This window comes from Heterocephalus glaber, unplaced genomic scaffold, assembly GCF_053883595.1.
Source record: "Heterocephalus glaber isolate CG9 unplaced genomic scaffold, H.glaber_assembly_v1.0 deba00001481, whole genome shotgun sequence".
NCBI classification, from domain to species: domain Eukaryota; kingdom Metazoa; phylum Chordata; class Mammalia; order Rodentia; family Bathyergidae; genus Heterocephalus; species Heterocephalus glaber.
Window position 1 is genome coordinate 24772552 of NW_028258317.1, and position 21763 is coordinate 24794314.

At 37.2% G+C, this 21763-nt stretch overlaps 1 protein-coding gene and 1 long non-coding RNA gene across 14 annotated transcripts in view; one reads left to right on the top strand and one right to left on the bottom strand.

The window, feature by feature from the left end:
* The window catches only part of LOC110347743 (uncharacterized), a 185241-nt gene that overhangs the window by 149570 nt on the left and 13908 nt on the right, over window positions 1-21763 (bottom strand). The gene's annotated exons all lie outside the window — the stretch shown is intronic.
* C9orf72 (C9orf72-SMCR8 complex subunit) overlaps window positions 5748-21763 on the top strand; it is a 50880-nt gene continuing 34864 nt past the window's right edge. For 4 of the 13 annotated variants that reach the window (XR_015440042.1, XR_015440043.1, XR_001183036.3 and 1 more), the window contains exons 1-4: window positions 6058-14456; window positions 17713-17772; window positions 20917-21012; window positions 21438-21502. Coding sequence is in view for 10 of the 13 variants with exons in the window: in XM_087183811.1 (XP_087039937.1) it covers window positions 14013-14456; window positions 17713-17772; window positions 20917-21012; window positions 21438-21502 (665 nt within the window). In the remaining 3 variants the exon portion in view is untranslated. The other 9 variants (XM_004838374.3, XM_087183814.1, XM_087183810.1 and 6 more) reach the window with 8 other exon arrangements.

Sequence of the window (21763 nt, forward strand, 5' to 3'; positions counted from 1 at the left end):
GCAATCACTATGCCTAAAGGCAAAGGGTAAACAAAAGTAAATCAAATAAGGTCCCTACTGTCTGGAAGGTTTCAGTCCAACAAGGAGACAGACATATATGCCTTATGCTGACAAAGAGCTCTCATCTAATTGCTTGGATATACAGAATTATTACAGATTGTCTCCATACTAAAAATGTAATCTTTTTTTTTTTGGTACCGGAGATCGAACTCGGGAATTCCCGCTTGCAAGGCAGGCGGCGGAACCACTGAGCTAAATCCCCGGCCCTAAAAAAATGTAATCTTAAGCAAGTCTCTTTCCTTGTTCTCTCAATGTCCTCACCTGTAAACTAAGGGCTGGGAATAGATTTATTCAACAATCATCAGTTGAGCATCTAGCAGGTAGTCATACAGGCTAAACTTTACTGAGCAGTTATCACAGGGCGGTCATCAGGGTAAACATTTCACAAAGATAGCCCTAACTCTCAAAGCAATCCCATTTTCAGGAGCAAGAAACTGAGTCTCAAGAATAAGTAACTCTCCTAAGTTAACCAAGTGGTTGAGCCAGAATTTAAGCCTAGGTTGGTCTAACGCCAAAGCTTATGCCTTTAACATCTATACTGTATCAATGACCATCTCTAACAACTTCTATTAAGCCCATTAATACTAGATGATCATTATTTGTCCTTAAAAAATGTAAGGTATAACCTCAAGGAGTTTGGTTTCTGTATTACTAGTGGAGGTTAAGGGTGCATAATGAAATGATTCATTGATTTCAACTGGAAAAATCCAGCAAGGCTTCACACAGAAAGTAGCATAAGGTAATAAAACTTCCTTTCACAAAACTGAGGGGTAAGGGTACTGCAGGCTGAATGAGTTACGTTAGTGATCACAGAGCAGTGAAGTCTGATGGACCTGCAAAAACAAAGGGAAACAGCAGTAAGAGTGAAGTCCTAAAAGTCTGCTAGAGCCAGATTCTGGAGAAGCTTTGGAGTTTGTTTAGGATCCTGGACATTGTAGAAAATGGGAAGCTACTGAAAGCTGAAGAACACAAAAGTGAAATGACTGGTAACTTTTTGATTTGAGTTTGTTTCTTTTGTTTTTAAATTTATAGCCAATAAGAATATTTACCAAGATTGCCAAATACAAGGTAAAAAAAATAGCATTGCTTAATGTCAGCAACAACTAGAAAGTATCATTTTCAGAAAAAATAATTTTCAGTAACAGCATTAAAATACAACTTGGAAAAATCTCACAAAAGATGTGAAGTGCCTTTTCAGAGAAAACTATATAACCTAACTAACAAGGATAAGAGAAGTTGTAATTAGAGAGCTATGTCATCTTCATAAATGGAAAAACAGTAAACAGATCTATAAATTCAGTGCAACTCCAATAACAACATCATAAGAGTTATTTGTAGAAATTTATAGGTCAGTCAGTCCTTATGTCCATATGGAAGAGAAAGGGCCAAGTTTGTCAGGATAATTTTAAAGAAGAAAAGGGGTACACGTCAAAACATACCATATCAGTTAGTACAATGTAGCATAAATACAAATGCAAAAATGTTGAGATTTGCAAATGGGAGTAAATTAGGCAGATGTGCTCCGGAAGACATTTTGAGCTGGATTTAGGATGTGTAAACTTAGAAAGGGAGTCCTGGTGTTGTGTCCTGGTGGCTCATCTGCACAGGTCATCACTGCCTGAGGCATATAGCGCAAACCACAGTCACCAGTGTGAACTGTTCACTGCATCTACAGTCCATCAAATCACAACCCATCTATCAAGGTACAACTTCATATTTTTCTTCTCCTACAGAAATTATACAATTTCACATTCTCTCCTCCTCTACAAGCTGGTGATCTTACATAAGATTTAGGAAGATAGTGCTTTGTTTTCCTGCATCTTGCTTTTTCATGCTGTGTTTTGTGATGCTGTGATGAATCACAAACTCTCCCCACCCGGGACTCTTATTTTGTTTTTCTTTTCTTTCTTTTGGTACTGGGGATTGAACTCAGGTCCTTCTGCTTTTGAGGCAGGGGGCAGAACCACTGAGCTAAATCCCCAGCCCTCGGGACTCTCATTTTGGACTGTAGATTACTTACAACCCTTGTAAGAGCACCAAAATGCAAGGAACAAAGGCTAATACCTAGTAGAGGATAGGATTCCTCTCACTGAGAAGCATATTGGCTTCTTATTTATAGAATTATGAATCCCAGGAGGAGCTGAATTGAAATACATGTTGGCTCCTGATGACATTCTCCTGCAGGGGTGTTCCCCACGTTGTCAAATATTGAAAGTACACTGTTGGCTCTAGACAGAGACCCACTGGAGGGCTAGGGATTTAGCTCAGTGGCACCGCACCTGCCTCGCTAGTGCAAGGTCCTGAGTTCAATCTCCAGTATCAAAAAAAAAAAAAAAACACTTCAGAGACCCACTGGAGCTTTTTAAATCATGTATCATGCTGACTTACAGAACTAGCTTTATATATTCAGGAACCAAGATTCCACCTTGATGTACCTCAGTTGATGTTGGTTTATTCACACTCCAACCAAAAGATAATGTGCCATAAAGAGCACATGGATAAGTTAGTAATTATTAATGCAACCACATAAAATTTCATTACTTAAAATGCACCATGGTTTATATAGTAATATTCCTCACCCATGTCCAATATCAGATTGTTCACATGCCAGTCACAGTTAAATCTAATTTGCTACAATCTTGGTAAATGGGAGCTAATCAGTGAGCTGAGCACATATATTTCTGAGTAACACTAATAGCAAGGATGGAGAAAAGGCTTCCCAACAACAGCTGGCATTTGTAACGCAGCAGCAGAGTTCTGAGTTCTGATATAATATTCATTGGAATTGTAAATATGTACATAGTTTAAAAGGCTTATGTCATTTGTTATTGCTTGAACTATATCCCTGATACTAAAATTGAGATTAGTGCCATCACTTCCTGAACTCGCTGTTCTAAATTCTTAGCTTGCTTGACTGCAAACGAGCCTCACAGCAACTCTCTGAGAAATTACGATGCATGCACTTGTAGCTGAGGAAACTGAGGAACGGAGAAGTGAAATACTGCCCAAAGTTTCATAATTAAAAGCAGAGATAGTACTTGCAGTAGCTCAAATCCTAGAGTGCCATCTCTTAACCTGATTTACTGTTTCCCTAGCTGAAGAGCTGTTCTGTATGACTGAATGTTAATTATATGTGGATAGTTAAAAACAATTCTACGTATTGTCTTTAAATGTGTCATTCCGGTTAGAAATGGAGGAATATGATTCTTTTTTTTTTTTTTTTTGGTACCGGGGATCGAACTTGGGTCCTTACGCTTGCACAGCAGGCAGCGAAACCACTGAGCTAAATCCCCAGCCCAGGAATATGATTCTTGTCTGAAGAAATATTCCTTCTTCAATTGATATAGTTATTTGGAGCGGTTTATCTGGGAAGGCTAACAGAGTTTGAAGCTAAAAGTGAAAGCCCTCCTAAGCCAATTTTGGTTCAGCTAAAATATCAGATAATATCATTCTCTCTTTGGTTCACAGAAGAAGGGATGTGTACTAGAATATTTGTCCTATTTTACACCCTCAGTCAATCTAAGTATTATAGACCACCAAACTACATTATAATTATTGTTTTCATCTTTTTTTGTGTGTGGCTCCAATCCAATGAAAGACATACGTGCGACTGTACTGCTACAGAATGACTAATTTTTCAATTAGATGTGAGTAAAGGATTCCTATTCATGGGCCACAAAATATCATGCATACAGATCCACTTTTACAACTTACACTATCTCTTTCTCACGATCATGCAGAATTTAGACCTTGGTGTTTCATTATTTCTCTGCTACAAAACATAGTGGTTCTAGTGTTAATACTACAGAAAACCAGAAACTTGTAGATAGTGGAAATTATTTTGTCTCTAGGCAAAATTTTGAAGTAGGAAAAAACTGGGGAGCTGTACTCCTTTCCCAGCTAATCAAAGTTCCTATCTTTTCAGAAACGGGGGTGCTACCATTAAACACCACAGGCATTATCCGAGAAGGGCTTTCTTTACCCTGGTACCAGACTGATGTCCTCAGCCATCAGTGGGCTGTGGAATAGCACAAAACTGGCACAAATAACTAAGTAGGTGGCCTTTCGTAAACAGCTGACTCTCCTAGAACCCCAGTTATCTCCATTAAAACAAAATGAGATCACTTAAAGACGTCAGGAAAATTAAGTATAATTCTTTTTTCATTGTACATATTTAAAATATACAACATAATTTTTGTTTTGTTTTGTTTTTTGACACAGGGTCTCTCTATGTAGCCCAGGCTGGCCTCAAACTTGCAGCAATACTCCTGCCTCAGCCTCTTGAATGGCATTACAAGCATGTGCCACCAAACCCACCTCTCACAATGTTTTGATAAAGGTATAAACAAGGAGTGATTACTACAGTGGATCAAATTAACATATCCATCATCTCACTGTTACTTTTTTTATGCATGGTGGTTCCTAAAAATCTACTTTTGTGTGTGGGAGGGGGTGAGGGAAGTACTGAACTCAGGGCCTTTGCATTGAGCTACATCCCCAGCCCTTATTTTTTGAGACAGGGTCTCACTAAGTTATAAATTGCCCAAGCTGGGCTCAAACTTGCAATCCTCCTGCCTCAGTCTCCCACAGTGCTGGGATTACAAATGTGTGCCACTGTACCCAGTCTAAAATCTACTTTTTTAGCAAATTTCCAGTATACAGTATTAACTACAGTCCTCATGTTGTATATCTGGTTTCTAAATTTATTCTTTTGACACAAGTGTAAACAGTATCGTTAGGCTACAGCTTCCATCCACTCCTTCCCAGTATCCCAATCATGGTTTTACTCTATGTATTCAAAACTTTGTTTCCATTCCACGTATAAATGAAGTATAATTCTTTAGATTGAGGAGCATATACAAAACACTGTACTTGCTAAATGATAACTACGTGGTGAATAAGCATAGAACAGTGAGCGGTAAGGGGTCTATTACTTCGAAGAGTGTAGATTTATGATAAGCATTTTTGTAGTCTTCCTTTTTTCTTTGTGACTGATAAAAGTTTGCTATTTGCTTTTTAATGCTTAAAAAAAAGTTTAATGCTACTTACCTGTAGTGAAAAAATGGAAAATGCACATTCCAAACCAAAAAATCTCATAAAGCATTTTCAAACATAATGGTTACACTTCTGAAAGGTTAAAATAATTTATGTACATTGCACAATTAGTAAAAATGTGACCATCACATGAGCTTGAGAAATTGTTTACAGGTACTGAAGACCAAACTGCGTGACTACATATGAGAGGATTACCTAATAGGTCTTGGGGCAGAGTTATAGTTAACTGTCACAGGGGGAAAAAATCCATTCATGAACTATTTTAACAACCACATACAAAGTATAATTCCTTACGTAGGCTTAGGAGCATACCACAAATAAAATCATTTACAACCACCAACTCTGCTCCCCTTCCCCAAGAGCCCCCACCAGCTTTTCCTATTAAAAACTGCACTGTGTATCTACCTTAAAGCTACGCCAGCATCTTTAAATATTGGGTCTTGAGAAAAAAAAGACCTGCAACTATGCCCACGTTTTTCTAGGAGCCCAGTTCGCCAATGTTCACGCAAATTGAAGACGCCGAGACGAAACCTACGGCGTCCCATTAGGAAATGGAGGCGCGTCAAGAAGCCACTGGTTCCGCCCACGTAAAAGATGGCGCTGGTCGCGTCAGCCTTCCTGATGCCAGGTTCCTTCTGTCTGGGGGCGGGGTCTAGACAGAGTAGGAGGTGTGCGTCTAGGAGATGCATTTTTCCCCCCCACCCTTCCTGCTCTCCTCTTGTTTTCACAGCGTTCGCCAAACGGGATCTAAGAAAGATCGGATAAAGACTAGTCGGAAGAAAAGAAGGCGGCAATCACCCGCGGCGTGAGGTGGGCCGGGAGCTCTTGGGCCGCGGAGGGGCGGGGCGGGGCGGGGGCGGTGCCGGGGGCGGCCCTGCGGTTGCGGTCCCTGCTCCCGAGGCAGTGTCGGAGGAGGCGGCGGCGCCGGCCAGTTGGGTGAGTGAGACGCCCGCGGCCGGCGGGGTTTGGGGTCCGCGCTGCGCTGCGCGGCGGGGTAGAGGCCTCAGTTTTTTCCCTTAGCGCTCGCCGTGTTCTCTTTTCCCCTCGCTTCCCTGACAGAAGGAGCCGGCGGGCTTTCCAACCTGGCGGCTGGTGGAGTCACCCTGCTTGAGGGCCAGGCTTCGCAGCCGCGGTGGTGCGAAAACTCGGATGGGCCCAGCTTTTGGCCCGCAGACCCCGAACCAGCCCCTTCCTGGGACCCAGCGGGAGCGCCTCTGCGGGCTCCAGTGAAAGGAGCTCCGGGCGCCCGAGGCCTGGCCGAGGCGAGGAGGGAGCCGAAGGACGGGCGGCGCGGTGAACACTGGGGTCCCGCAAGGAGTAGAGCAGAAAGGATGGGGTGCGGGGTCGTGCTACATGCCTGCAGGATTTCAGAAGTTTGTAAGGAACGCTGACGTCTTGTAAATGTGGCAGCAGTGATAGGGCTGGGTGTTCTCCATTCCGTGGGACAAGACCTGATTGCATCACAGCTCAGAGGTTGCACAGACTTGTTAAATGAAGTGACCACAGTGACTTGGGCATCATCCCTTTAATGATGGTAATCAGTTGCGGAGAGAAGTGCAGTGATTACACAGTGTATGTCAGCGTTCAGGAAAAGGAGGAAAGTTGTGCATTTGCCCAGGAGGGATGACCCTTTCAGACGCGTAGAGATTGCTGGACTACATCAGCAATCCGGTGGTAGCAAGTAAATAAATTTCTGTTCGTGCCGTTCCCATCCATCTCTGGTGGTGCAAAGGGCACACTGTCTGGCGTTACCTCTGCTTTGTACAAAAGGGTCAAGAGATTGGAAAATACTGTTAGGACCGTTAGAAAACTTTGGAAAACTTTTATTTGGGTTAATCACAGAAACAAGAAATGCAGTAGTCCTTCTTTATGTTTAGGGGATATGAAAGAAGACCCTCAGTGAAGCCTGAAACCGCAGATAGTGCCCATATATACTATAGGACCCTAAATATCCTATGTTTTTTCTTTACATACAAACCTGTGATAGTTTAAATTATAAATTAGGCACAATAAGAGATTGACAGTAACTACTAATGAAAGAGAACATTCAGAACAAAATATTGTAATAAAATTTATATAAAATCTATCTCAGAATATCTTATTGTACTTTCATCTGTATTAAGTAAAATAAGGCTTACTTGAACATAGGCACTTTGATTCCTGGAAAGTTGATCCAGTAACTGAGAGGACTCATAAATAACTGATGGGCAAGTAGTGTTTATAGTGTCAGTATGCTGGACAAAAAGATGATTCACATCCATGAAGCTGGCAGCGTGAGAGTTCAGTCACACCACGAAGAATGGTGTGCTATTTCAAGTTTATGAAATGTTTTTTTGTACAAGTTTTTATTATTTTAATTTTGGGGCAGAGGTTTATCACAAGTACCTGAAACCACAGAAAGTAAAACTGTAGAAAGGGAAGACTTTAGTGTGATGCTGTTACACTGGAATGTTAGCCATCACCTCCTTCTAATCCTGCCACTCTTGAAAACACCTGAATTGGTTAAAAAAGGCCTCAAGGACTCTGCTTTTCATACATTTGAAACAAAAATCAGAGAAATTACAGACCACCTTGTATATTTATCTGCTTCAGGAAATGATTACATACAATTTAAAAGTTGATAAAATAATTGCTTCATTTGGCTATGGTGGCTGTTTGAAATTTGCTTTCAGAGAAGAGAGTAATACAAATAAAAACCTATGAAGATTCCTATCTTTGAAGCCTGCTCTTGGACTCTGTTAATAGAGCCCAAGGGTTATTAGTGAACCCGCTTATTATCTGAGAAAAACTTGGACCTGTGGGAGATGGCCAGATAGTGATACCATGAACGTCCTCTCTGAGTCTTGCCCTAGGTTGGAAATTTAGAAAGTGTTAGTGGTTTTGCTGCCTGCTGCACAAGTCAAAGGACCCGAGTTCGATCCCTGGTACCGAAAAAGAAAAGAAAAGAAAGTGTTGTAGTCTGATATCACTGTTCATAAAGTGGGCGTGGGCAACCTCTGAATTGGAAGGTAGGCTGAATTAAGATTAGGATCCTGCTTCTTTTAGGGCTGAAAGAAATAAAAAGTATTGTTAAGATGGAAAGGCCTTATGAGGATATAAACGGGATTCATAGTAGCATCGGACCAATCAACTTTCTGAATACCAATTGGGGAAGAGATGGCTGATTTTTAGCAGCGAGTTAAAGAAAAAGAAAAAGCTTAAATTTAACAAACTGCTAACAGTTTTAGCAGGTAGTGTTAATATAATCATATGTCTACATGTTGGATTATTTTTTTGGAAGTGTATTGGGTAAGCCCACATGAATGCTGTGCTTTGTTTACAGGAGTGGCAAGCCATCATCACCCAGTTTGGATCCTGGCTTCCCTCAAAAGATTCTATGGCTAATGTTTGATAACCTTCTGGAGTACCCAATACTACGTTTACATAATATTTATACTAGATAACAGTCTGTTAGTTTTGAACTGATTTTTTTTTTTGCCACATTTGTATCTAATGAATTTTCCTCGACAAAGATAACAACGTCAAGTATCCTAATTATACTTCTGTGTGAAGTATTTCTTATTTCTTAGGTTAGAATCACCCCTCCCATCTATGATTTCAGCTACTAGCTTTCAACTATGGTCCAAAAATATTAAATGGAAAGTTCTAGAAATAATTTATAAATTTTAAATTGCAAGTCATGTTGAGTAGTGTGCTTAGACAAAGTATGGCTGTCTGCCTTGTCTCACCCAGGACATGGTTCATCCCATGTCCCGTGTATCCACACTGTATATGCCTGTTAGTCTCTTAATTGCCAACTTGGTTATCAGATCAGCTATCATAGGATTGTAGTGCTTGTGATCAAGTAACTCTTCTCTTCTTAATAATGGGTGAAAGCACAGGAGTAGTGGTGCTGGCAATTTAGATATGCCAAAGAGAAGCTATAAAGTGCTTCCTTTAAGTGAAAAGGTGAAAGTTCTCAATAAAGATGCTGATATTGCTAAGATCTACAGTAAGAGTGAATCTTCTATTTGTAAAATTGTGAAGAAGGAAAAAATTTTGTGCTAATCTTGCAGTCACACCTCAGATTACAAGAACTGCAGCTGCAGTACATAAGTGGTTAGTTAAAATAGAACAGGCTTTACATTTGTAGGTGAAAACAACAGAAAATATATTCTGAGTGATGACAGTGTGTTGTACTAGAAACCATTGAGCCTTTACAAAGACTTCAGCAAGAGTTCTTTTGCAACAAGTGACACCAAGTCATTTGCTACAAGGAAGGGACAGTTACACAGACTTGGAATAGGTTTGGACTGAACATACAGAAATCACTGGAGAAGCTACGAGTTCAACTGGTAGGGATCAGCAGCATGCTTGATGAGGAAGTGGAAAAACTGGTGAAAGGTCTTTGGGAAGTTTTAACAAATGAGGAGTTGGAAGAACTTGTTTAGTGGTCTACAGAGAAAAAGGAAGGACAAAGAAGAAACTGAAGCAGAACCAGTAATGAGGACACTTCTGAAATTTGCAGAAAAATTCCAAATTGAACAGATATTAAAAGGACAAAATTATGGACTACAGTCCTAAATAAAATACAGCATTATCCAAAGGTTTACAACCTCTGCAGCAATACTTCAGTTAGTTCAAAAGAGACAACTTGGGCTGGGGATTTAGCTCAGTAGTGCCACCGCCTGCCTTGCAAAGTACCAATAAAAAAAGAAAAAAGAAGAGACAACTTAAGATTACAATGTTCTTTTAAAAGATTTTGACAAAACAAAAACAAAAACCTTCAACTGTAGAGAATCCTCAACCACAGGCATTGTTTGCTCCTGACATCTAACCATTGATTATGTCATAGTTCAGCGATCTAGGATCACCTGAAACACATGCTTCATCTGATGTGTCATCAGAAGGTCAATAGTAGCCAACTTGTTGCTGTGTTTGGGGCAGTGAGGTCTGTGTACGTCTCCTAACTTCAGCTTTTGGGCTGTCATTCACATTGCATAGGAAAAGGTTGGTGAGGAAGGAACAGAGAGAGCAGGATCCCTGGCCTCCCTCCCCCAAACTCCCTGACTGTCACTTGTAATTGTATATAATTTTTGTGTTTCTTGCTCCATTCCCTCATGCTGTCATCCTTTATCTAAAGTCCGTGTGGGAAGGGGAGAACACCGAACATCAGTGTATAGTTTCCTCAACTGTCCCAGCCATGTTGTACATAGATATGTCATGTTATATATATATAGGTATATATATAATTTTGTACATTTAAAAAAAATAGCTTAACACTGTCACAGTGTATATGTCATTACTTCATTTCATCATGTAGTCATTGTATTCTCTCCCATCATCACAAAAAGAAAGGTGAGTACAAGACAGGAAGATACTTGGAGATAAAGAGAACATGTTCACATAACTCTTGAGCATAATGTTATGTTACTCTTACTGTGCCTAATTCATAAATTAGACTATCGTATGTATGGGGGGGGGACAACATATGTAAAGTTATATACTAATCTGCAGTTTCAGGCATCCATTGAGATTCTTGGAATATATCCCCCAACCAGAAAGGATAACTAACATATGTCTTGTTGCAGCTTTTAAAACTAAACAATTCCACGTGATTCTTATCCTTCATTTTCTAATTATACAGTACTGGGAATGAGACTGAATGTAATTAGTGACCTATACTGGCTCAATATTCACAATCAGGTAAAAAGTTTTTCCATAATTCAGTCAGATTTTACTATAGGGCTCAATTCTATTTTAGGAAGTGCTTTTATTTTCAGCATCATGGTGGAAATATTTGAGTTGTAATGCTTCCTTTACTCACCATTTTATCAAAAAAGAATAAAAAATGTCTACAGTATAATTTTATGGTTATATATTTTGTCTTAGCCCCTAGTTGCTGTTGTTAATTATGACAGCAATAGTCTCGATATAGTTTCAATTTAGAATACATTCCTGTATTCTGTCATTGTAAATAGACTGTTTAAATTGTATGCAAAACTGGATATTTTAAACAAGCTGCATATAGCTTATATCCACTGTCATCTCCTAAGGTTGTTGACAATATTAAAAAGTAGATACTTTTTAAGTGAATTCTGAAGTAAAAGTACACATGTAAAAACTTTCAAACTATTTCTGCACATATGTACAGTTGAGTGTTTTACCAGGTTCTGTGTGTATTCATGATAAAAATATTCATCTAGTGCTCTAAAAATAAGACTTTTCATCAGACTCTGAACTCTCTTTTGACAAGATGTAGATAATTTTTTTAAGTAAAATGGTTTACTTTGACATAAAATTTATGTTGCAACAAAATTTGTTGCAGATCAAATATTACTTCCCAAAGCTATCACACAAGCCATAGAGTTGCTCTCCATTACTATTGTTTCAGTTTTAGACTTGCTTAAATAAAATTGTCATAATTTGTTTTACTTTGTCTCTGATTACAAGTCTTCAATTATAGCATTTGTAAGAATAATTAGCTTTACATTAATGTAAAATGCATCTTCTCAGAGAGGTATGTTTGTCTGTTTCCTTGGTAGATTGAAAAGTGAACAGGGTACATCCAGGCCCTTTGTTTGCAATATGTTCTAAATAAATGGAGCATTTTTATTTTAGCCACTCTAATACAGAGCACTCTTCCCAATAATAAAATGTTATGCTGTTTTCTTCTTCTTTTTTTTAATTTAGTTATGGTCTTTATGACTCTTTATTTTCTAATAATATGACATTCTCCTTATGGTAGGTTTTTTTTTTTTATTAGTGTATGTTTGTGATACATAGTAATTACATTTGTTTTGGGAAATTAGTACATATATATTATATCATGATCATTTTTATCCACTCCCTCTCTTCTTCATCTGCAAAATATCTACTGCCTTGTTTCCAACCACCTACTCTTATTTTGCTCTTTAAATTTTTTATACTTTGCTTTCTCATGTAAGAGAAACTAAATGATGTATAACGTGTGTCTGCTTTATTTCACTTAATATAGTCTCAAGATCCATCCATTTTCCTACAAATGACTGAAATTTATCCTTTATGGCTGAGTAATACTTCATTGTGTACATGTAGCACATTTTCTTTATTCATCTGTTAATAGGCTTTAAGGTTGTTTCCACAAAATTCAGCTATTGTAAATTGTGTTGATATAAACATGAGGATGCATGTATCACATAATATGACTTTAATTCTTTCAGAAAGATACCCGAGAGAGATATCTGAGTCAAATGGAATTCCTACTTTTAGGGGGTTTTTTGTTTTTAAGGAATCTGCATACTGATTGCCATAGTGGTTTTGCTAGCTTACCTTTCTATCAACAGTGTAGAAAGGTTCCTTTTTTCTCACTTTCTGCCCAGCATTTGTTGTTTTTGTGTCCTTGATGATTGCATGGAGTAAGGTTGAATCTCAGTATTGTTTTTATTTGCATTTCTCTAATGGCCAAAGATACTGAGCATATTTCATGTTCTTATTGGCCATTTGTAATTCTCCTTTTGAGAAATGTTTATTCGTTTCAATTGCCCATTTTTTTGGTGATTCTTTTGATTTTGGTGATGGGAGTCCATTTTTTTTAGTTCTTCATATATTCTAGATATTAGTCCTCTAACCAGGAAGTAGCTGCCAAAATTCCTTCCCTATTCTGTAGGTTGGGCCTTTAGTCTGTTGATTGTTTCCTTTGCTGTGCAGAAGCTTTTCAATTTGATTTAATCATATTTATTGGTTCTTGGAATTATTTCTTGTGCAATTGGTGTTCTGTTCAGGAAGTTCTTGCCTATTCCTGAGTTTTCAAGTGTTTCACTTGTTTTGTTTTTTAGCAGATTCAGTGTTTCTGTTTTAATATCTAAGACTTTGATCCATTTTGATTTCATTTGAGTACAGGATGAGAGATACAGGTCTAGATTCACTGTTCTAGATGTGGATAACTGGTTTTCCTAGCACCGTTTAACTGGCTATCTTTTCTTTGATATACTGCTTTCTTGACTACAGCATTAAATGTATTTATCTTCATTGTCATATTTCAGTTAAACACCAGTACGTTAAACACTAATATTCTGGGCTACATAGTGAGTTCAAGGCCAGCCTGGACTACATACTGAGACCCTGTCTCAAAAAAAACCAAATAAAATAAAATAAACATTAGTACTGGGTTTCAATACCCTGATAGCCAGAGAGCTCATTGGGGAAAACACGACTATTTACTCATTTTTTGTTAAGGCTCTAGATTTGCATTTTTGTGATCTTAGATCTCCTTCTTTTCTAAAATTCTCCTTTTAGCAAATATAAGCTATTTCTGCTGTTGTCAGATGTGCTGTTACTTTTTTAGGAATACAATATTGTAACAAACCACAAACCAGATGACTTAAACAGCAGCAGTTTTTTCTTTGGCAGTTTTGAAAGCTGAAAGTCTAGTATGAAGATGTCAGCAGGAGCATGATCCTGAGAAGACTCTAGTGAAGTCTTCATCCTTGCCTCTTCATGTCTGGCAGTTACCAGCAATCCCTGACATTCCTTGGCTTGTAGTTGTATCATTCCAATTTTTGTCTTTTGTATTCACATGGCTGTCTTCTCTTTGTATCTGTGTGTCTCCAGATCTCTCTCCTAAGCCCACCAGTCATTGAATTTGGACCCATCCAGTCTAGTATGATCCCATGTCGATTATGCTATTTCTAAATAAGGTCACATTCACATATATAAGGGGTCAGAACTTGAATATCTTGTCATAGTAGAATTACACATAGACTAAATATTTGGGAACAGTGAAGGCCTATGGTACAAGCTTTAGGATGTAACATTTGCCTCAATCATTCAGGACTTGGCTGAATACCTTTAAAATTGCTAAACCTAATCATTGGTTTTGTATGTCCTTCTTTAGCTGTCTCTGGAGCATTGGATAATGTGAGAGTTGGGCTGCAGTGATGTCAACTCTCTGCCCACCCCCGTCTCCAGCTGTTGCCAAGACAGAGATTGCTTTAAGTGGTGAATCACCTTTGTTAGCAGCTACCTTTGCTTACTGGGACAATATTCTTGGTCCTAGAGTAAGGCACATTTGGGCTCCAAAAACAGAACAGGTACTTCTCAGTGATGGAGAAATAACTTTTCTTGCCAACCACACACTAAATGGAGAAATTCTTCGAAATGCAGAAAGTGGGGCAATAGATGTAAAGTTTTTTGTTTTGTCTGAAAAAGGAGTAATTATTGTTTCCTTAATCTTTGATGGAAACTGGAATGGAGATCGGAGTACTTATGGACTATCAATTATACTTCCACAGACGGAACTTAGTTTCTACCTTCCACTTCACAGAGTGTGTGTTGATAGATTAACACACATTATTCGGAAAGGAAGGATATGGATGCATAAGGTGAGTAGTTTTTCAGCTTACTAATCATGCTAACTTTGCCATTTTGAAAGTTTATTTTGTGATATATTTCTATCTAATTTTTAAAAATTATATGCATTTGGCTGGACATGGTGGTACACTCCTGTAATCTCACCATTCTGGGAGGCTGAGGCAGGAGGATCATTGCCTGGGGAATTTAGTGACTTAGATCCTGTCTCAAAATGAAAAAGAAAAAGAGGACTGGGGATGTAGCTCCATGCAAAGGCCCTGGGTTCAATCCTCAATGCTGAAAAAAAAAAAATTTTTAAAGCAAAAAGAAAAAGGCATTTAACACTAGACGATAGCTGTTATTTATTGTGTGCCCATCCTCTTAGATACTGATAGATCTGGTCTGATGTTTAGAATCTTCACAGTAACTATGGAAAGTAGAAGATTGTACTTCTACATTATAAACAGAAGGCTAACGCTTTGAGAAATTAAGAAACTTTTAAGGTTTAGATTTGTCTTGAAATCCTGACTCTAAAAACTTTTTATTTTCTTTCATTGTGTATGACCTTGTCTTTCACTTGCACTTATGTGTAGGTATAACAACAGTTCAACAGTTATTTCATTAAGTTCACAGCCATGTAGCCTTTGGTCCCTTCAACTTCTTTGCCAAGTTTCCATTGTAAGATGAAGAGGTTGGACCAGATGGTTTCTTTTTTTTCTTTTTAATTCAATTCTTTTATTGGTACATTGTAGGTATACAACACAATTACATTTCTCATTGGGAATTGTACCTTTACATAGTGCATCCTGGTTCTTATTTTTTCCCCATTCCTAGCCCTCCCTTCACTCCCTCCACCCATCCCTATTTACAAAGACTTTATTTCCATTCCTCATCATTCTTCCTTTCCCTTCTTTCCTTTCCCCTGCCCCTCCCACTACCCCTACCCCTTTGGACCTTTTCTTCCTCTTTTGCATTATCGATTATTCATTCTAATCATTGGTTCATTTTAGGTATACAATATAATGACATTCATCATTGGAAATTTGCACCTTTACATGGTCTCTCTTGGTTCTTATTTTTCACCCTTGCCCAGGCCTGCCTTCAACCCCTCCATTCCTCCCTATTTACAAAGATTTTGTTCCTATTTTTCCATTTTCTCATATTAATCCCATTCCCTTCTATCCTTTCCCCAGGCCTCCCACTTCCTTCCCCTTTGCCCCTTTTCTTCCTATTTCACATTACCTATTATACATTTTAGTCCTTATTTACACTTTCAGTTTCTCACACCAGAGAAACTACTCAGTATTTACACGTGTGTCCTATTTATTTCACTTAAGAGTATTGCCTCAATGTGCATCCACTTAGCTATAAATGTCTCTAATTTCTCATTTTTGATGGCTGAGTAGTACTCCATTTTATAAAGAAACCACATTTTCTTTATTGAGTCTCCAGTTGATGGGCATTTGGGCTGTTTCCAAGCTTTAGCTATCACAAACTGTGCTGCTATGAATGTGGGTGCACATATATCACTGTGGTATGATTCTTTTAATTCTTTGGGGCAGCAGTGGAATAGCGGGGTCAAATGGGATTTCCAGTCCTAGTTCTTTGAGGTATCTCCATACTGATTTCCACAGTACTTGCACCAGCCTACACTCCCACCAGCAGTGGAGCAGGGTTCCTCTTTCCCCACAGCCCCACCAGCATTTGTTATTGGTTGATTTCATGATAGCAGCCATTCTTTCTGGAGTGAAGTGGAATCTCAGCGTTGTTTTCATTTGCATTTCTTGAATGACCAGTGATGTTGTACATTTTTCCATGTATTTATTTGCTATTTCTACTTCTTTTGGACCAGATGGTTTCTAGGAAGACCTTTTAATTTTGCAGATTGAGTGTCCAACATTTTGGCTTGCCTGGGTTGCAGTGAGTGGAAAGAGTTGTCTTGAACCACATATAAAATAATAATATAGTTAACATATATAAGTAACAAAACTTCCTTTTATATATTTTTATTATAACATTTCTAGTATTAGCAATGTTGTATATGTAATCCTAGCAATATCATGAACAAAAAATTTGATATATTTTGTACTTCCTATACCACAGCTGCTAAAAAACTGTTTTAACTTACACAAAATAACACCAGCCCTGCAGTAAATAAAAAAATTTACATGTCTGCTTAATAGCAATAAACACTTGTCTTCATATGCACACATGTGTAGGTAGGTTGAAATATTACTGGGTAATTGCTGCATCTTACTTACCAAGTTTCATAAGTACATATAATGTTTTTTATGTGCATGTTTTGATCTGATTATGTGTGTCAAGGATAGAAGGTTGAGTTAGCACTGCTCTGTGCCCTCCCCAGAACACAGCATTCTGTTTTTTCCTGTGTGTAGGACCTAGCACTACACAATCAGGTCATCTAAAAAAATTCCTTAAAGACCCATAATAATGTTAAAAGTTTATGATATTTTGTAGTGCTGCATTACTCACATTACTGGTTCTCCACGGCTGCTGCAGCCCATGGGCATAAGCCTAAGCTTAGAGTTGTTTTCTGATAAATCCTATAGTTTAATACATAATGAATGATGTTTACATTTTGATGTACTTTTGGAATAGCTACAGAATAAATTAATTCTTCCAGTGTAATACACAGATCATTAAAGCATTATTAATTTTATAAGGCTTCTAACCCATTATAAGGAAAATAATCTTTTAAATAATAGTTTTTGTACTGTCTTTGCTCTCTCAGTTTCTTATTTCTCATGCTTATGAAAATTATTAAAATCAAGCTGTGTATTCCTCGGATTCAATGTAATCTGATTTTATTTGAAATATGCATTATTATATTCCTTTATTGAAACTGCAAGTGTTATATTGACTGTTTTCTGCTAAATTATCTCTCTCTACTAATACTCTGGTTTCTCTTCAGATCGTATAAATCTTTCACCTTTTACTAAATTATCTCTTTCAGTACAAAATAAAGGATGTTTTGATTTTATTTATTTATTTTTTATTTTATTTTGTATAGGGTTGGAGAACATGGGTTTGTTAGATTTATTTCCTGCTTCCTTCCCTTTTTCCCCTATAGTAGAAAGTATTTTTTCGGGCCAGGGATTTAGCTCAGTGGTTCCACCGCCTGCCTCGCAAGCTAAGGACCTGGGTTTGATCCCCGGTACCAAAAAAAAAAAAAGAAAGTATTTTTCCTTTGAACTAAATTACACAACATGTCTACATTGAAAAATAAGCACATGTCAAACTGTTAAATATGAATTTTCTTTTGCTTAGGAAAGGCAAGAAAACGTCCAGAAGATTGTCTTAGAAGGCACAGAGAGAATGGAAGATCAGGTAAAGTGCAAATTGCATACTATTAACTACCATTATTCCTGTGGTATATATTTGTATAAGGCTGATGGCTATATCTGTTAAGGCTTGAAGACATAACAGTTCAACAGTGAGCCTGAAGATGAATAATCTATATGGAGTTGTATGAAGATCCGTATGGATAAACATTTCAATATCTTACACCTGAAGAGTTCAATAAATAAACAAAGGAAAATCATAATTACATATACATATAACTTTTTTTTTTCAGTCTGTGGAATAAGTTTGAGATAACTGGTTCATAGTAAAAATAAACAAGGATATATGTGACTTTTTTTTAAGTATTGCTTCTGAAACATTTCCATAGAAATAGCTGCAATGGGAAGAGAGTGAGTGTACTCCTAAGTTATCTGTCTGGGAGTACAGCACAGCTCTAGCACAGTATTTCTTTAAGGTCTTATATGATATCTTTAAAAGTCATGCATGTTTATTTTATTCCATGATATCTTTATTTGTTTTAATATTACAATTTGCCAGTGATGTTCTTTACCTTACTTCTGTAACACTAACTCTCTTGGAAAATGTATCAGGTTTATCCAGTGACTTTGAATGATCTTGGGGAACAGAACTAGAGTCTGAGAAGCATGACGGCAAGGGTATGATTTCCCTTGTAGAAATTAAAGGCCATTTTAGTATAGGACAGAAGTTCCAAATGAGAATATCTAGTGGAGAAAGGGTTTTTAACTTTGCTACCAATCCCCTGGCATACCACCCTCCTTCATTGTTCCTTCTTGTAAAACTCTAGTCTTTTAAACATGGTTGTTTTGCCTTTTCTCTGGTTCTCTGTAGCATGATTAAGACAGGAATATGCTTTAAAAAATAAATTTTAAGTATTTCTGAGTGGCTGGTAGTATAACACAGTGGTAGAGCATCTACCTACCATTGCACAAGACTCTGGGATTGCTCTCCAGCACCATAAAACAAAACAACAACCTTGTGAAAACATGAGTACATCAAAGGAAATATAAAACCCTGTAAAATGATCTTTACAAAATTATTATGTTTGTACCTTTGTAATAGCTTTCCAGGCCTCATGGGGCAAGATCTGATCAATCAGTAAGCAGGAGTTCGGTCACACACCAACTTCTAACCTGATACTTACAGAGTAATTAAATTATCTCAAGATAAGGAAATACAGGAGCACATAAAATGCTTCTTTTAGTGGGATTTTATTTTTTCAAACCAGAAACCTATACTTAAAAGATTGACTAGAATTAATTAATTTCTGCCTCTCTTTCAAGGTCTCTTCTTGAATATGTTTTCCTATTCTATGTTAGGAGGAAAGTATATTGGGACAGACTAGAGACTTTCAAGGGGAAATGTCCTACTGAGGAGAAAAGGAAGTACAAGGAAGAAAAGAAACTTAGGGAATTTTCTTTTATAGCCTCTTCTTTATTCAGCTCTGTAAGATTTTTGTTGTTGTTGAGCATAGATGATGCCATCCATTCACTTAAAGTGATGTTACGTCTGAGATTTCATGTCCAAAATATATGTGCCTAAACTTAAGCAGAGATGCTGTCACAAAATTATCCTTTCTGAAGTGGAATTGCCTTATAATTGAGTCCTTGCAAATCCCTTACTATCTCTTTTCAATAGCTTTATTTTGAACATTAAGTATTTCTTGGGGAATGATACAATAGTCTGCAACAACTTTGGTCCTTGCTATTTGTAAATGCTTATAGCTGTCATCTGATGAAATCAACGAGGAAGGAAATTTAACACAGATTGTGTCATATTTGTTGGATTGCTTGTGTTAATTGTAAACATTTCAACAATTACTTTTAAAAACAAAAACAAGTTATTATTTCTGGGGGTTATAATAAGATGAATTTTTTAAAGTAATAAATTAAAGCTGTTTATATTAGGCAGAGGCATTAATGGCTTTGGATAGAATTTTCAAAGGTAGCAGCATACAGTATTTAAATTCTTAAGCAACCTACATGATAAGGGGCTTTGAAAACTTATGTTGCTCAAAAAATGGCTCTATGGGGCCAAGGATTTAGCTCAGTGGTTCCACTCCCTGCCTCGAAAGTGCAAGGTCCTGAGTTTGATCCCTGGTACCAAAAAAAAAAAAAAAAAAAAAAATGGCTCTAGGGATGACAAAGGTTCTAATTTGAAGATACATATGAAGAGTTTGAATAAAATTATTTCATGAACTCTGAGTAGGCAAAGAAAACTCATTGAATTGACTACATGCATAATTTTAAAATGTTTAGATAAAATTGATAAACATTTGACAATTTCATTTACATCTCGAAATGTTTTATTTATTTAGGTTGGTCATAAAACTGGTGGGGATTAGTGAATAAATATTCACCTATATTTGAAATATTTTATATTTGGGTTATAATGACTCCAGAAAATGTTTCAAAATTATATTTTTGAGACATAATAATTTAAAGGATCTCTAAAGGAACCTCTTCTGTTTCAATGATTCTTAAGCTATATGTGATAATTTTCATTGCTTTTGGATATTGTACCCTATTTGAATGGGGCAGGTGGGTATTGGTTGAATCTATACTACTAGTAAGTTACATGGTAAGGCTTTCAAAGACTTTTTAATGCTTGACTTTCCTTTATTGTCATTGTGGGTGGTGGTGGTGGTGGTGGTGGTTGGTGGTGGTGATGGGGATTGAACCCAGGGCCTTTGCTCTGAGCAACATCCCCATCCCTTTTTATTTTGAGACCTTATTAAATTGCCCAGGCAAGTCTCAAACTTGTGATCCTCATTCCTCAGCAGAGTGCTGGGGTTACAGTTGTCCACAGCCATACCTGACGACTTTCCTCATTTTTAAATAGGAAATATATTGATGACCTTTAAAAGGAGATCTTTTCTAAATTTGACATGGTGATTTAATTTGTGCATGTAATGGTAAATGATAAAGCAGTAATTCCATGCTCACTAAAGAAAATTATACTTGAAAAAAGGAGAGTGAGTTTAAATAGCATAAATATACTTGAGAAATATTTTGGAGTAGTAGATTTTCAACAAATTACCAAGCATTCCTATCAAAGGTTATTATTCTTTGCTTTAATTTTTAACTTTTTATTGCCCAGCTGATCCCATGTTATGTGAACTTCTTCACTTTATTTTACTTTATTATGCAGGGTCATAGTATTATTCCAATGCTTACTGGTGAAGTCATTCCTGTGATGGAACTACTTTCATCTATGAAATCACACAGTGTTCCTGAAGAAATAGATGTAAGACATTATGGGGGCAGTTGTATCCTTTTACTAGTTTCCTTGAATTCTACTATTTTGTTTACTAGTGGTATTCTAATTTTACTAGTCTGCATTTTGTCATACTATTCAAATGAAGTATTAGCCGGAAACAAATAATGCTCAGTTTTGTATGACCAAACAAAACTTAATGACTTTGGTCTCCTGATTCTGACAGCCAAGAAGAGGAAGTTGTTCTTGTAAAAGCTGTTGCTTAGCCTGCCTTACCAGGTTTTGCGTTTGTTCTTTTCAAACTTATAATAGGACATAGAGATTGTTTTATGGGTATTCTTGATGCTCAGAAATGAGGGCAAAATGTTTTATTGAATCAAGACTTAAACTTAAATATTAAAAGTATTCTCTCAACACTGTTATAGCCAGATTAACTTTTTTTTGGTGTATTTTAGATAGCTGATACAGTACTCAGTGATGATGATATTGGTGACAGTTGTCATGAAGACTTTCTCCTCAAGTAAGAATTTTGTTTCTTTTCCTAAATACTGGCTGAAGTAGATATAAATCTTAAGGTCGCCTTATGACAAGATTTGGAAGCATGAAAACAACAAACTACCTACTTACCCAGATTATTTTAGAGACAGCATTATATAGTTGAGCTATTGTTTACATACATGTTATTTTTCACTCACATGTCTGATAAATCTACTGTTACTCCTTTTACCTTTTAAAGAAACTGAGTTTCCATAGTGCTCACACAAGCAATCTTAGTCCTTTC